The 14,166-nt window shown below is 40.5% G+C and overlaps 1 protein-coding gene across 1 annotated transcript in view; it reads right to left on the reverse strand.

Annotated features, from left to right (window-relative positions):
- Positions 1 to 14,166, reverse strand: part of LOC126203774 (uncharacterized) — a 185,808-nt gene that overhangs the window by 79,514 nt on the left and 92,128 nt on the right. The window contains exon 4 of the mRNA XM_049938142.1: positions 9,249 to 9,307. Coding sequence (XP_049794099.1) covers positions 9,249 to 9,307 — 59 coding nt within the window. The remainder of the gene's footprint in view (positions 1 to 9,248; positions 9,308 to 14,166) is intronic.

Consider the following 14,166-nt stretch of genomic DNA (forward strand, 5'->3'; position numbering starts at 1 on the left):
TATCCAGTGGTACCTCAAAGAATTAAACACTGATGAATCTGTGTGGGGAACATACAGTCCCTTTTTACCAAGAAATTTTTAACGTGTACATGCCTTCAAGATTATTTACTGAAATAATTTAGAATCTCTGGTGATAAGTAATACACAGTCTTGAGGACAGCAAAAAGTTGTAAATGACCAAGGATTAAATTTTCATCTGTGTTCTGACTATGTATAAATCCTGGTTTGACATACTGACAAAGTTCCCGAACTGTGATTCAAACATTTCTATGCACGGGGTAGCAAATTCTTACTTGCCTAGTGCCGCAGCAAACCCCCCCCCCGCCCCCCCCCTCTCTTTCCCACACATCATCTCAGTGATGCCAATTGCCTCGACCGTGCCGGTTTCTGTGACCATTGCACCATAGTTGCACCACAACTGCCACAACTGCCTTCCACCTGCTTTCATAACAACACTGGCCATTCCGCCTGCACCAATTCCCAGCTCAGCCCCTCTGTGGCACCTTCCACCCACTGTTGCAATGGCACTGACCGTTACACCCGCACCGTGTTCTTCGTCAGGCCTGCAGTTTGGACACTCCATGCCAACTTTTATGCCTGCCCCATCCACTCCATGTACTGCATGTGGCCACCACACAGACTTCGGGTGATGCACCGTTCACCGCTACTGCACTTCCAGAGTCGGAGGCATACTGCTCTGCTGACACGGATCTCCGTCTGCCGGTGCTGCTTTAACATGTGTTACCTGGCAGGTTTCCCAAGCTACCTGCTTTGCAAAATGATAACCCAAAGACTTGGTTCACCTTAGTGGATCACCTACTGGACATCCAAGGTATTTCAGATGATGATGCCCATTTTGTCTGCCCCATTGATGATCGAGCAGTACCTGATGCCACACTTTGGGCATTATGGATGGTCAAAATGCCTTCGATTCTGCAGTTTCATCTACTGTCTCATGTCACTGACCAACCTGAGGTTCATTTAGACATGTCAGATCAGGCTTACACTATCAACTTTCACCGACACTGCCTGTCACGGACAATACCTCCATCACCCTCAGGTTGCACACCTGCACCTTCAGTTCTGCACTCTGCCTGCAGGGGACAGTGCACTCGCCTTAGTGCCTCAGCTGCCAGTCAGGAGCTTCCACCTAGCAGCTGACAGGGGGTACACCTGCAGCCTCCTGACAGCAGCCGACCTCACCTGGGTAGCAGCCCAATTGGCTCTGCACCGCCCCACTTACCGGCACCGGTATACCTGCTGTGCTGGTTCCACACTACTTATGGGGACCCCACCCACAACTGCCGTGCACATTACACCTACCCAAATGACTCCGGTGGGCACGTTTAGGTGCCTCATCCCACCACGTTCCTTCACGGTGTCTACTGTCCAATGCTGCACCTCTTGCTTCAGTGATGTGATGCCTCTATGCCACAGACATTGGGGTCCATGGCTCCATCAAGATGTCACTTTGCCTATCACCGGTTCACACCTTCCCTTGGACCTCCCACATAGCTGATATGGATGAAACTGTGATCAGGTTGGATTTTCTACATCATTACAACCTTTCACCAGATCTGCAAGCTGCTGTGCTCCACCACACATCTGGCTCTACTGTTCTATGCTCACATGAGTTCAGCATGACTTCACTCTCTGCCTCCTTGGCTATGCTTTCCACATGTGTGTCCCTGCTCAAGTGCATTACTGCACAGCTTTCTGACCTGTCGGATGTGTGCTCACAAATTGTTGAACTCCGTACTCAGAACACTGCCTTATGCATCCACATAGACTCTGTCTCCACTGAGTTGTCACACATGTGGCATACAATATGTTGCCTATCTGCAAAACTGCAACAAGGCGATCCAACACACACCTCTACTATGTTCCCTGCCAATCAGTGAACTCACATTGCCTGCGGATCCCTTCTTGACCCCTCTTGCCAACCCCCCTTCACAACTGATGGCGATCAGTAATGGCACCACCAATGGCCCACCTGTATGTTATAAGGCCAGGCACCTTAAGCTTCCAAACTTCTGCGTGCCAAGGAGATCATTCAGGATCTGTTGGCTTTGGACATCCTCTGACCCTCCGATGACAATTGGTCTTCACCCATTCACCTTGTTCCTAAAAAGGATGGCACCTTACACATGTGCAAGGACTACAGGTCCCCTAACACTCACACCATTATCAATAACTACCCCATTCCTAATATACAGGATTTCATGCAATTACTACATGGTTCTAATTCTTTCTCTGTTTTAGATTGTTGCAAGGCATACCATCAGATCCCTATGCATCCATTGGCTATTCCTAAGAAGGCCATCACCACACCCTTCGGCCTATTTGAATACTGTCTTAGATGATATTCTGATCTTTTACTCCTCCGCTGAGGACCATCAAGTTCACCTTGATGTGGTTCGTTCGGCACTTGCTGACAACAGCGTGGTGATCAACGATGAAAAATCTCAACTGTGTTCTACATCAGTGACCTTGCTATGCCATACTGTTACCACCAACAGCCTCTGACTGACGAGTTCTCATGTTGAAACCATACTTGATCTCCTTCTCCCTGAGGATTATGCTCAGCTCTGTCGTTTTCTGGGTATGGCTAACTTTTATCACCACCATATTCCTCAGGCTGCCTCCGTACAAATGGTCCTCACCGACGCCCTTTCCGGGAAAAACACCACTGGGAAATGGAAGTTGTAGTGGAGCACACCCACGCTCAATGCATTTTGTAACCTTAAAACTGCCTTCACCAAGGCCATCACACTCGCCCACCCTGATCCTGAGGCCCATGTCTCGGTCACTACCAACACGAGTGACTCAGCTGTGGGTGCTGTTTTACAACAGCACATCGCCAACTCCACCCAATCCCTCTGCTTCTTTTCCAAGAAACTGACTAAGAGCCAATGTAAATGGTCAGCTTTCGACCATGAGCTCCTCACAGTGTACGAGGTGATTAAACATTTCTGTAGTGACCTCGAGGGGTGACCTTTCATTATCTATACAGATCACAAGCCACTCATGGATGCTGTTCGTAATCCTGCTAAGGACTTTCCATTGAGGCGTTCCCACCATATGGACTACATCTGTCAGCACTCTTCCGACATGTGCTATATCCACAGCACAGAGATTGGTGTGGCAGACAACCTTTCTCACATCTGCGTGCTAACTGCACTGCTGAATCAGGAGGAGCTCGCCTGACTTCAGGCTGAAGATGATGATATACAGCAGCTAATATCAGACAATGAGTTACCGCTCTCTGTCCAGCCCCATATACAACAAGCGTTGACGATCCCTGTCCATTGTGACACTTCTACGGGCACACCCTGCCCTGTGGTCACTACTACCCTTCGTCACAGGGTCTTTGCTGCCTTGCACGTCTTGGCCCACCCCATAATGTGAGCTACAATGCGGCTGGTTACAGAGTGCTCTGCCTGGTCCAGTGTGAAGCATGACTGCCGTACTTGGACCCTTGCATACATCCTGTGCCAGAGCAGCAAGGTTGGCAGGCATGCTCAACTTCCATTGGGCAACTTTGACGGGGTGTCTTCGGCATGTCTATATTGACATCATTGGTCCCTTCCCCCCCTTCTGAGGGTTAAGATACTTCTTATCGATCATCAACCACGTGACCTGCTGGATTGAGGCAGTCCCTCTCATCGACATCACGGCCGAGATCATCGCACATTCTTTCATCTTGGTGGGGGTTGCTCATTTTGCCTGTCTCCTGTCCCTCACAACCAACCAGGGACACCAGTTTGAGTCTTCCTCTTTGCACGACTCTGCAGTGTCACCAAATTTCACACCACAGCTTACCAATCGCAGGCAAACAGCCTGGTCGAACGGTGGCACCGCACACTCAAGGACGCGCTTATGTGCCACGGTGGCCTATGGTGTGAGACCCTCCTATGGGTCCTGGTGGTTATTCACTCAGCCCATAAAGAAGACTTGAACACCTCGCTTGCTGAGATTCTTTATGGTGAACCCCTCCTCCTTCCCAGTGAGTTCGTCGAGGATTCACTGTCAGCCACTACTGTGGATCTTCCCGCTCTGGTTGAATGGGTTTGTATGCACATCGCATGCCTCCACACCCCCTTTCATGCCCTCACTGCACCCCGCCTCTGCTCATCCACAAGGACCTTGATTCATGCAACTTTGTGATGTTGTGGGATGACACTGTGCGAGCAGCCTTGCAGCCACCTTATTTGGGCCCTCACTGTGTACTACGTCACGGTATGAACACATTCATCATCCAACTACACAGACGTCCACAGATTGTGTCTGTTAATAGACTGAAACTGGCGTGGTCACTCACCGACCTGCCTCCCGACACTGCCAACCTGTCTTCAGCCGATGTCTCTCCACCTGCGCAGCCATTGGAACCATGGGACCCTTGCACTGCAGATCAGATGCACCCACTTCTCATTCCAGTCACTGCTTTCAACTGCCGTGATGGCACAAAGATTATGAATCTGTGCGATGAAGCTTCCCTTCACTGTGCTCCACACTCTTGGGAGGGAGGAGTCTGTGGTGTCTCTGGAACAGAGCGCCCTATCTTTGACTCTTATTTCTTTGAACTGCTTTGTGCTAGCTCATTCTTGGCTCACAACTTGTTCTTCTGCCATGTTTGTGTTTTTTGTCTCAGTGATTAACAAATGCATATTTGATACTTTGTGTGTGTTATTACCGACCAACCATATGTGATAACCACAACACTATGGCAAACAAATTGGTGGATACATGGGGAATCCTGAGCACTTTCATTCTATAATACTCTGTTACCTAATTCCTGATGAAGATAGTCAAAAATCAGCTGAATGTTGGTTGATAATATGTCATGCATCAAGGATGATTTGAAGTCATGAGTGGTAATACTTCACTGGTCAAACTGACAGCCCTCTTCAGGTGTGTGCACACATACTAGTGTATCATGTTGATTAGGTCAACTTTTCAATTCATTCTTTTCATCACACCTAGCTGATACTAATGCTAAATCTGCTACATAGTTATTAAATACCAGTCATCCATTCCACATTGTTCAATCACGTATTAAAAATAAGGAATGGCTACTATTCTTACTAGCTTGTAGAGCTTTTTATATTAAATAATGCTATGGACTGGAAATTTTCATTCTACAGTAATCAGTATAAAAAGTCTGTTTTGAAGTATAGAAATTGATTGATAACATGTTGTAATGTGACAGAGTTGACCTTAGTGCTTTAAAAGGTAGGAAATGGTTTTTAAACACTGCTGCTCAGATTTCACTTATCTTTGAGAGACTTCTTGAATTATTATTAAGCTACTCAAGTATTTATGTCACAAGATAAAAGACTGGTTCCGAATTTTTCACAAAAGCAAAGCAACTTGTGAAAATACTGAGGAATAATGGCACAGGAAATGTAGATGATGGTAACCCCTAAAACTACTGATACTTAAGGCAATTATTTCAATATATTATTCATGGTGTTTCATATAAATTGTTTGGCTCTGTAACTAACAAAAAATATATGAGAAGAATATTTATCGAGACAGGTTCACATAACAAAAGCTACACTTTCTGTGGCATTATCAACATAATTTATTGGGTTATTTTGTAGAGAGGTAGAGTAACAAAATACAGTAGTTTAAATAGAACTTTAGTTTTTCTGTCATATAGCTGTTGTATTTAAACCAGCTGTGTACAAATCAAATTAAATCACATTTCTGTGTGTTTAGTTTGGGAGCTATAAACCTTCAAAGTGTTAGGGGTGGATGCAACATGCTGTCAATAATAGTTGGCTGTATGCAGAGGGGTGTTCTGGTGGTGGAATATTGATTTAAGTGAGGTGTTCAAATGTTTACCCATGTTTCTGAACACACAATGCAATGCGCCTTCTAAACAACCTGCAGACAAGATGTAGCATAGCCAGTGTCAGGGAGCAGAAAGCTTCCTTGATGTGCTGTTGGATGTCATGTTCAGTTAGACTGCAGACCATTGACTTACACTACAGTATACATGGCAGATTGGACTGTACATGCAAATGGGGTTCAGTGTGCTGCAGATATTGATGGTGAATAAACATGGCATACACATACGAGTATGTTGACATATTGCTGACCCTCAGCGAATGCCGACACAATGCCAATGAACCAGAAATGGTGGATGCCATGAGATATCCTGGTTGAAGAGCTCCAGAAGCCATTATGTTCTTACACATTGAACAATGACTTTGGGAAAGAAGTAGTTTGAGAAGGTGCAGTGGTAACAGATGTACACCAGCAACAAGTGAGGAGATGGAGGCATTTGTTTTAGTTGTGATACACCACGATCCTCATGTCAGCTTATGAGACATTTCTGCAGTCACTGATATCAGCCTTACATCTGTGTAGTGTGTAGTACAGGGTCACTGGTTTCTCCCACACCACCTGTTACTGACACAGGACCTTCAGTTAGAGAGCTACTTTCTGCAAATTTATCATGAGTAATTTTACTCTGGACCTCTTATGAAGTGTTATGTTCTCCAATGAATACATGTTCACAAATTATGGTGCAGTGAACCATCATAAATGCATTACTGAGCCACAGATAATCCTTGGTGAGTATGTCCTGTCAATCATCAATGGAGGTGGTCTATTAATGTGTGGTATAGAATCCTTGGGGATGAAATCATTGGTCCACACTATTTTGCAGGTACACTGACAGGTGAGACATATCACACTTTTATCATGGACAGTTTAGGAGCTCCCTTTGAAAATGTCCATCTAGACATTAGAGGCTGTATGTGGATGTAGCATGAATGTTGCCCAGACCATTCTGTGTGTGATAATTTGCAAGAACTGAAAAACAGATTTCTGGAAGATGGCTGGGGTGCCATGGTCCTCAGGAATGGCCTGCACTGTTGCCCAATTTAGCAACAGTAGATTTTGTTTTGTGGGGATATCTAAAGAATAATGCATTTAACACTGAACCCATAACTCCAGATGGCTTCAAATGGTGCATCGAGGAAGCTTGTTGCTCCTTGACAAAGGCAGTGTGACATCTAGTAAAAAGGTCTTTTAGAAGGCACATTGTGTTGTGCATTCAGGAAAATGGGCACATATTTCAACACCTCACTTTAAATCAACATTCCACCATCAGAACATCCATCAGCACACAGCCAAGAATTTTGTACAGCCTGTTGTATCCAACCCTAACACTTTGAATGTTTCTGGCTCCCAAACTAAACATAACAGAAATGTGATTTAAACTGATTTGTACACAGTTGGTTTAAGTACATCAGCTACATAACAGGAAAAAAACAGTGTTTTACTATCTCATTGCTGTACCCCTGTGGAGATTTGTACACAGTTGTTTTAAATACATCAGCTACATGACAGAAAAACTAAAGTTCTTTTTAAAAAATTGTATCTCATTGCTGTACCTCTCAGGAAAATAACTCAATAAACTTATTGATAAACCTGCAGAAAGTGTAACTTTTCTTATGTGGACCTGTCTCAATAAATATTCTTGTCATGTATTATTTTGTAAGCGACAAAGGCGAATAATTTATCTGACACACCCTGCATATCTTTCCATCATAGTTTCACTTTCTTAGCACCTGTTACTTGAGTTTTGAATCACTGGCAGAAATTTGTTAAACAGTTACTAGCAGAGAAAAAGATACTGAGCTTTTTTATAATCAGTCTCATTTTTACTGGCATAAGTACTCAATGTAACAACTTAGTGATTTTAAAGCATCATAAGCAGAACTAGTGGACAGGCTGTTTATGTTCACTTGTCAACTTTATCATGGATTATTCCACACAACACAATAATCAGAAGCTACTAAATACTTGCAGTGATGAACCATCTGTATGAATGATAGTTGTCAGTGACTCATAGTCTACTCTGGTTCTGTGTGTTTCATTTTGACTGCTGTCTTTTAACAGTAATTGGACTTTTCTGCTTATTTATTATCAGCTACATAGGATCATTTCTCTGAATTTGTGTTGTGAAAATGAATGGAGTATGTATGCACTGGAACTCTTTCCATGCCACAGTGCACAACTGTTACACATGCAAATTAGTGCCTGACTGTTAGTAATACAAACAGAGTAGACTAATAGATATTAAAAATTTCACAATACATGAGAATATTACCATCATTTACAAGCTACATCAAATACACATATCATAGGGGAGTTAATTCTCAGTATTTGTTAGAATAATTACAAACAGTAGAGATAATATCGTGCAATATTTCACAAGGTTCTGTGGTATGTTACTTAAACAGCAAGCAATGCAAGTGTGGCTCAGTATGCCTGTACATTGTATACAATATTTTATTTGTGTGACAAATGTTTCAGTAGCTCAGAAGCAGACATGTTGTGCTGATTACAAAGAAAATCAATCATGATGCACCTTCTCACAACAAATGTAGGAGCATGCTCCTAGTAAAATACTTGTTAAAAACAAAACAGATATGGTACAGTGAAGGTCATACAATTTGAACTCATTGTTCATCAGTAACAATGAAAGCTAACAGTTTCTACAAGAACTGACACTGCTGAGAGATAGTGTGTGTTTTTTTCTCTTCATACTACTTGCAATTCAGTGCTCACCTCAGCAGTGCTTGTTTCAAACCAGAAGATGCTATCGTTGATGGATGTAAGTGAGAGAACAGAGAGTATTATTGATGTTAGCACAACACATATATTTATATATATACAGACAGGCAGACAAACCAACTGTTCTGAGTGGAATATGTGCGACATACCTGAATAACGCACGACACGACGTCTGTCCTGTGACTCGACTCGTCTGCCTCTGGAGAGCACCTCCGAGTACTGTCCCTCTCTCTCTCACTTTCTCACTTTGTCTTTACTTGCTTTTTACAAACATTTTATATTATTTTTACAGATTTGGCTTCCATAGGCATTGTCCTAATTTGTTGTGAGATGGATGAATAAATAAAAACTCCAGTTTTATTCCTCCATAAAAATGTTCACTTTTCGAGAAATAGCAACACGCTAACAGATAAAAGTAGACATATGTGTGCATTGTACTGTGAGGGAAAACTATCCAACCAGTTTTTAATAGACACTGTGAGATTCTTTATTTCTAATTCTTTGGCACTGGGTTGCTTACGTTCTTTAAATAATTTTGTCTGGATTTTTTTGAGTGTTGAAAGACTTGCAAATTGCTGTCTTCCAACCCTCTTCCTAGCAGTAATACGAGGAAGAAATGCCTAATGTACAAGAGAGCAATCCACGTCCATACGTACTCCCATTTGACGTGAGGTCTTTGTTCTGGCAGCGGAAGCCTTGGAACCCTTCTGCGCATCTGCAACATAAATGAGAATTCCATTTCCTTGTTGCACAATTACACCATGAATCCCTGTGAGAAATAAAACATTCAGTTATCTATTAATATCACATAAAGATCTTCTGAGAACTACAATTATATCTTCTTCAAAAATGGTACAGCGACCAAAACAGTAACATAAAAAGGATTACTAATAAGTACAATTAATTAAAAAATCAGGCATCAGTTACCATTTAAGAGGCACATTCAGTCATAATTGATAAACCATGAATATCAAACTGTAAGTTTTCCCTCTGCTAATTTAACTGCATTTTTTTGTTGACTTCATTAGTTTTGGCAGCTTTTTTGTGTCTTATAAAGACTGAGATTTTTTGCTAGAGGACAGAGGTAAGGCCGTAGAAACATATGTAGCTTGGGAAAAGATAGATACAGCCATAGATAAATTAAACAAACATTTGGAGAAAAGAAAAGCAGCTCTGAATATCACGAGCTCAGATGGAAAGCAAGCACTAAGCAAAGAAGGGAATTTGAAAGGTGGAATGAGTATATAGAGGGACTATGCAAGGGAAATGAAGGCAGTATTAAGAAACAAAAGATGATGTAGATGAGATGGGAGATAATAGTACTGTGAGACAAATGTGACAGAGCACTGAAAGACCTAAGTCAAAACAAGGCACCTGGAGTTCAAACATTTCCTCAGAACTACACATATCCTTGGGGCAGCTAGCAGTAACAGAAGTATTCCACCTAGTGTGCAAGATGTGTGAGACTGACGAAATATCCTCAGACTTCAAGAAGAATGTAATAAAAGTTCCAAAGAAAACAGGAAGATTTGTTAATAAAGATAAGCCCATGTTTATGGCTTTTGTAGATTTGGAGAAAGCTTTTCACTATGTCAACTGGAATAAACTCTGAAATTCTGAAGGCAGTTGGGGTACAATACAGGAAGTGAAAGGTATAAAGGTATAATCATGTTGTACGGAAACCAGATGACAGTTATAAGAGTCAAGGGGCATGGAAGGGCACAGTGGCTGAGTTAGGAATGAGACAGCACTGTAGCCTATTGCTGATTTTATTCAATTTGTAGATTGAACAAGCAGTAAAGGAAGCCCACGAAAAATCTGGAGAAGGAGTTAAAGTTCAGGGAGAAGAAACAAGAAATATAAACTCATTTTTTTTCAAGGGGGCATTTGCCAGTGACATTGTAATTCTGTCAGAGACACCAAAGGTCTTTGAAGACCAGTTGAATGGAGTGGATAGTGTCTTGAAAGGATGAACATTATCAAAAGCAAAACAAGGGTAACAGAACATAGGTGAGTTAATTCAGGTGATGCTGAGGGACTTTGATTGGGAAACAAAGACACTAAAACTGGTAGATACGTTTTGCAGTTTGGGCAGCAAAATAACTGATAATGGATGAAGTAGAGAGGATATAAAATTTAATGTGGCAATAGTAAGAAAAGGATTTCTGAAGAGGAGAAATTTCTTAACATCGAATATAGACTGAACTGTTAGAAAGTCTTTCCTAAAGTTATTGTTTGGAGCTTAGTGAAGTGAAAAATGTATGATAAACAGTTCAGACAAGAAGATAATAGAAACTTTTAGTATGTTGTGCTACAGAAGAAACAGAAAATTAGATGGGTACATCATGTGACTAATGAGTAGGTAGTAGACAGAATTGGTGAAAAGAAATTTGCGGCATAACTTGACTAAAAAAAAAAAAAAAAAAAAAAAAGAGATTGGTTGACAGGACACATACACAATCTGAGACATCAAGGGCTCACCAGTTTAGTATTGGAGGACATGTGGGGGGTAAGAATGGTCGAGGGAGACTAAGAGAGGAATACAGTAAGAAGGTTCGAAAGGATGTTGGGTGCAGTAGTTAGTCACAGATGTAGGGGCTTGGAAAGGATAGACTAGCATGGAGAGTTGGATCAAACCAGTCTTCAGAATGAAGACCACAACAGCAACACAAATGACTGATACGTGAACCTACCCAACGGGTACACTCTGATTTTTATCGGCTTTGAATTTGTTGTAGTGTACATCAAAATGAGAGACACATTTTTTTTTTTATACATGCCCATACAACTGTTAAGGGAGTGAGACACCCTCTTGAAAAAAAAATTAATTTTATGTTTCTGAATGAATATCATTGAAACAGTAACATATATATATATAAAACTTCAAATTAAAGTTCTATAGTTTTTAATGTATGTTACAATGGTGCACCTAGATTTGTTGAAGATGCCATTTTTTCCCAAGTCCTCTCCCTCTCACTATTTTGTTTTTCATTTTGACATTTCACAAATATCAAAATGTACAGCATCATTAATACTAAGTTCAAATATACATGTTCGATAACGTGATACTCCAAAACGCATTTGCCAGAAATAAGCTAGAGTACCTCTATAAATCACTCTACATGGGCCCAATATTAATTTATGTTTGAAATTGTTTGTAAATTATTGTTGTAACATTATCATAAATTTGTACAAAAAAGAGGAAGTGCAGAATTGCTTGGGTCAAAAAAATTCAAAATGTAGTTTAAATTTTGTCAACCAAACAGAAACACAACCACACATGTCTTTGCTGTACCACTTCATTAAATATCACTGAATTTGGTGTTAATGATGATATACATTTTCTATTAGTCAAATGTTGAAATGAAAACAAAATAGTAAGTGGATTTTCAAAAAAATACTTTTTCAACAAATCTTGGTGCATTGTTATACCATACATTAAAAACAATAGAACTCTTGTTTGAAGTTTTTGTGTATCAGTTACCAATTCAACAGTATTTTTTCAGAAATATTAAAATTAACTTTTTCAAGGTGGTGTTATACCCTGTTAACAGAATGTCTCTTATCCAGCTATGTTCTAAAAAATATTCAAAGATGATCAAAATCAAAGTGTATCCCTTGGGTAGGTTTACTTGTGAATATTAAATAGTGAAGTTCTTTGAATATTACTAACAAAGTTGCAGATGAAGTGGCACTCTGATGACATCTTCTTGGTTTACCAACCAAGTGGCAGCATCTTTTTGATGCAAGTGAGTTTTTTACTCATCCTCTTCATATCTATAAAGGTAACAGATTTGAGGAGGGAGTTACTAAGCAGTTAACAGAAGAGGAGATTCCATTGAAGACTGAAGTTAGTTCAGTCAATGTAGTCAGATTACTGATCCCAAAAGGCTACCGTTTCAGCTCCATCTTAGGCCTACATTTTTATCTGTTATTTAGTTAAATACTTGTATAAGAACACGAATCATCTAGCATGCCATCTGGATACCTATTGCCTTTCAACTGAAATAATGGTAATAATGTTTCAGTTTGGTTTTACAGAAGTACATACCAGAAATTAAGATGTAAGAGACATTAATGCAGGTGTATCAGAAATTACAAGGGCTTACCACCAGTAGAGTGTCTTTCATGGAATAAAAAAAAATTAAAAATGATTTAGAGCTTGTTCAGTGATGTATTTTATTGGATCATTCAGAGTGTTTTGTGGAAGTAAACCTCTATATATTTTCATGTGCCTGTGGCCATTTGTGTAATAGCCAAGAAGCTCCTATGAAAATGTGTTGTTCCAGATTGTGATACATGTACTATGTAAAGATTTAAGTGCACTCAAAAGAATACATGTAAATGCTGGAGGACATGGAACAGCTTTTGACTGATCATACTGAAGTCTTAAGGTATAAAGTAAAATCTCTATACATTAAGCCTCAAAAATTCTATGGTATAAAGTAAAATCTCTGTACACCAAACTTCACAAATTCTGTAAGTCCACACTCTCTCTAAATGAAGTAATACACATGTGCCATTAATAAATAAGTTTGACTCTCTGTACTGTGAAAATGTATCAAGGGAATCTGTAACATATAACTGAAGAAGATTTAAGGGACTCTGTCTATATATACAAGGGTAGTGATTGTTCACTCCTGACACATATTATCAAGCATAAAATATGAGATTTTTGTGTCAGTAAGTCATGAGAGAGAAACTCCCAGCAGCATGACTATTCTGCTAACCACTGATACTGTGTTTCAGACCTTCTCCGCAGCAATCACAATTTAAAAGCATTCAGGAAATATACATGAAACCAGATGTGCCAATGCAGGAAATCATTAAGGAAGTTGTAATGGACTATAGAAAAACCAATAACTATTGTGTTGTATTAATTGAAGGTACAAGTGACATTTATAGGAATGATCTAATGAATGCTACCCACAGTATAAAGAAGCTCTGGCCACAGCTGAGAACCAGAGCATAATGGGATACAACTTAAACATTATGTCTGCTTTGAATGTAAATACTGAAATTCATAAGCTAATAGGCAGTTTCAGGAGGCCTACCAAATATATCCAAATACTAGCTTTCTTAGTGTAGATTTTCTCGACAGGTGCTGCCACGCTGCTATACAAAACATAGCATGCATCTGAAAAGAAAGGACAAGACATTTCCATTTGGAAATATCAGTAAAGTGTTGGGTGACACTAACCAAACATAATGGCAACATGTCACACTGGTCATTCCACTGGGCTACTCTGGAAAAATCATGCAGCATATAAATCTGTCATGGAAGCAGAAACAGCAGCAGAGTCAGAAATGATGGATAGTGAACAGCAAACTATGAAGAACAGCTTATCAACACTAACAGTACAACAAACATCTGCAGCACCAGCAGAAGCAAGCAGCACATCATGGCCAGTGAGGCTCAGATGGCTTGTGCTTTCCAAGAATTTTTGATGTCACACAAGGAAAGGGACGGAACATGACAATGCAAAATGTGAATGGAATTGTAAACATTTCCTGTTCTAGTCACTCACAGATTTTAAGCGTAACCATCCAAAGGCTGAGAAACAAATCATTAGA

The sequence above is a fragment of the Schistocerca nitens genome, chromosome 9 (genome assembly GCF_023898315.1).
Source record: "Schistocerca nitens isolate TAMUIC-IGC-003100 chromosome 9, iqSchNite1.1, whole genome shotgun sequence".
Classification (NCBI taxonomy): domain Eukaryota; kingdom Metazoa; phylum Arthropoda; class Insecta; order Orthoptera; family Acrididae; genus Schistocerca; species Schistocerca nitens.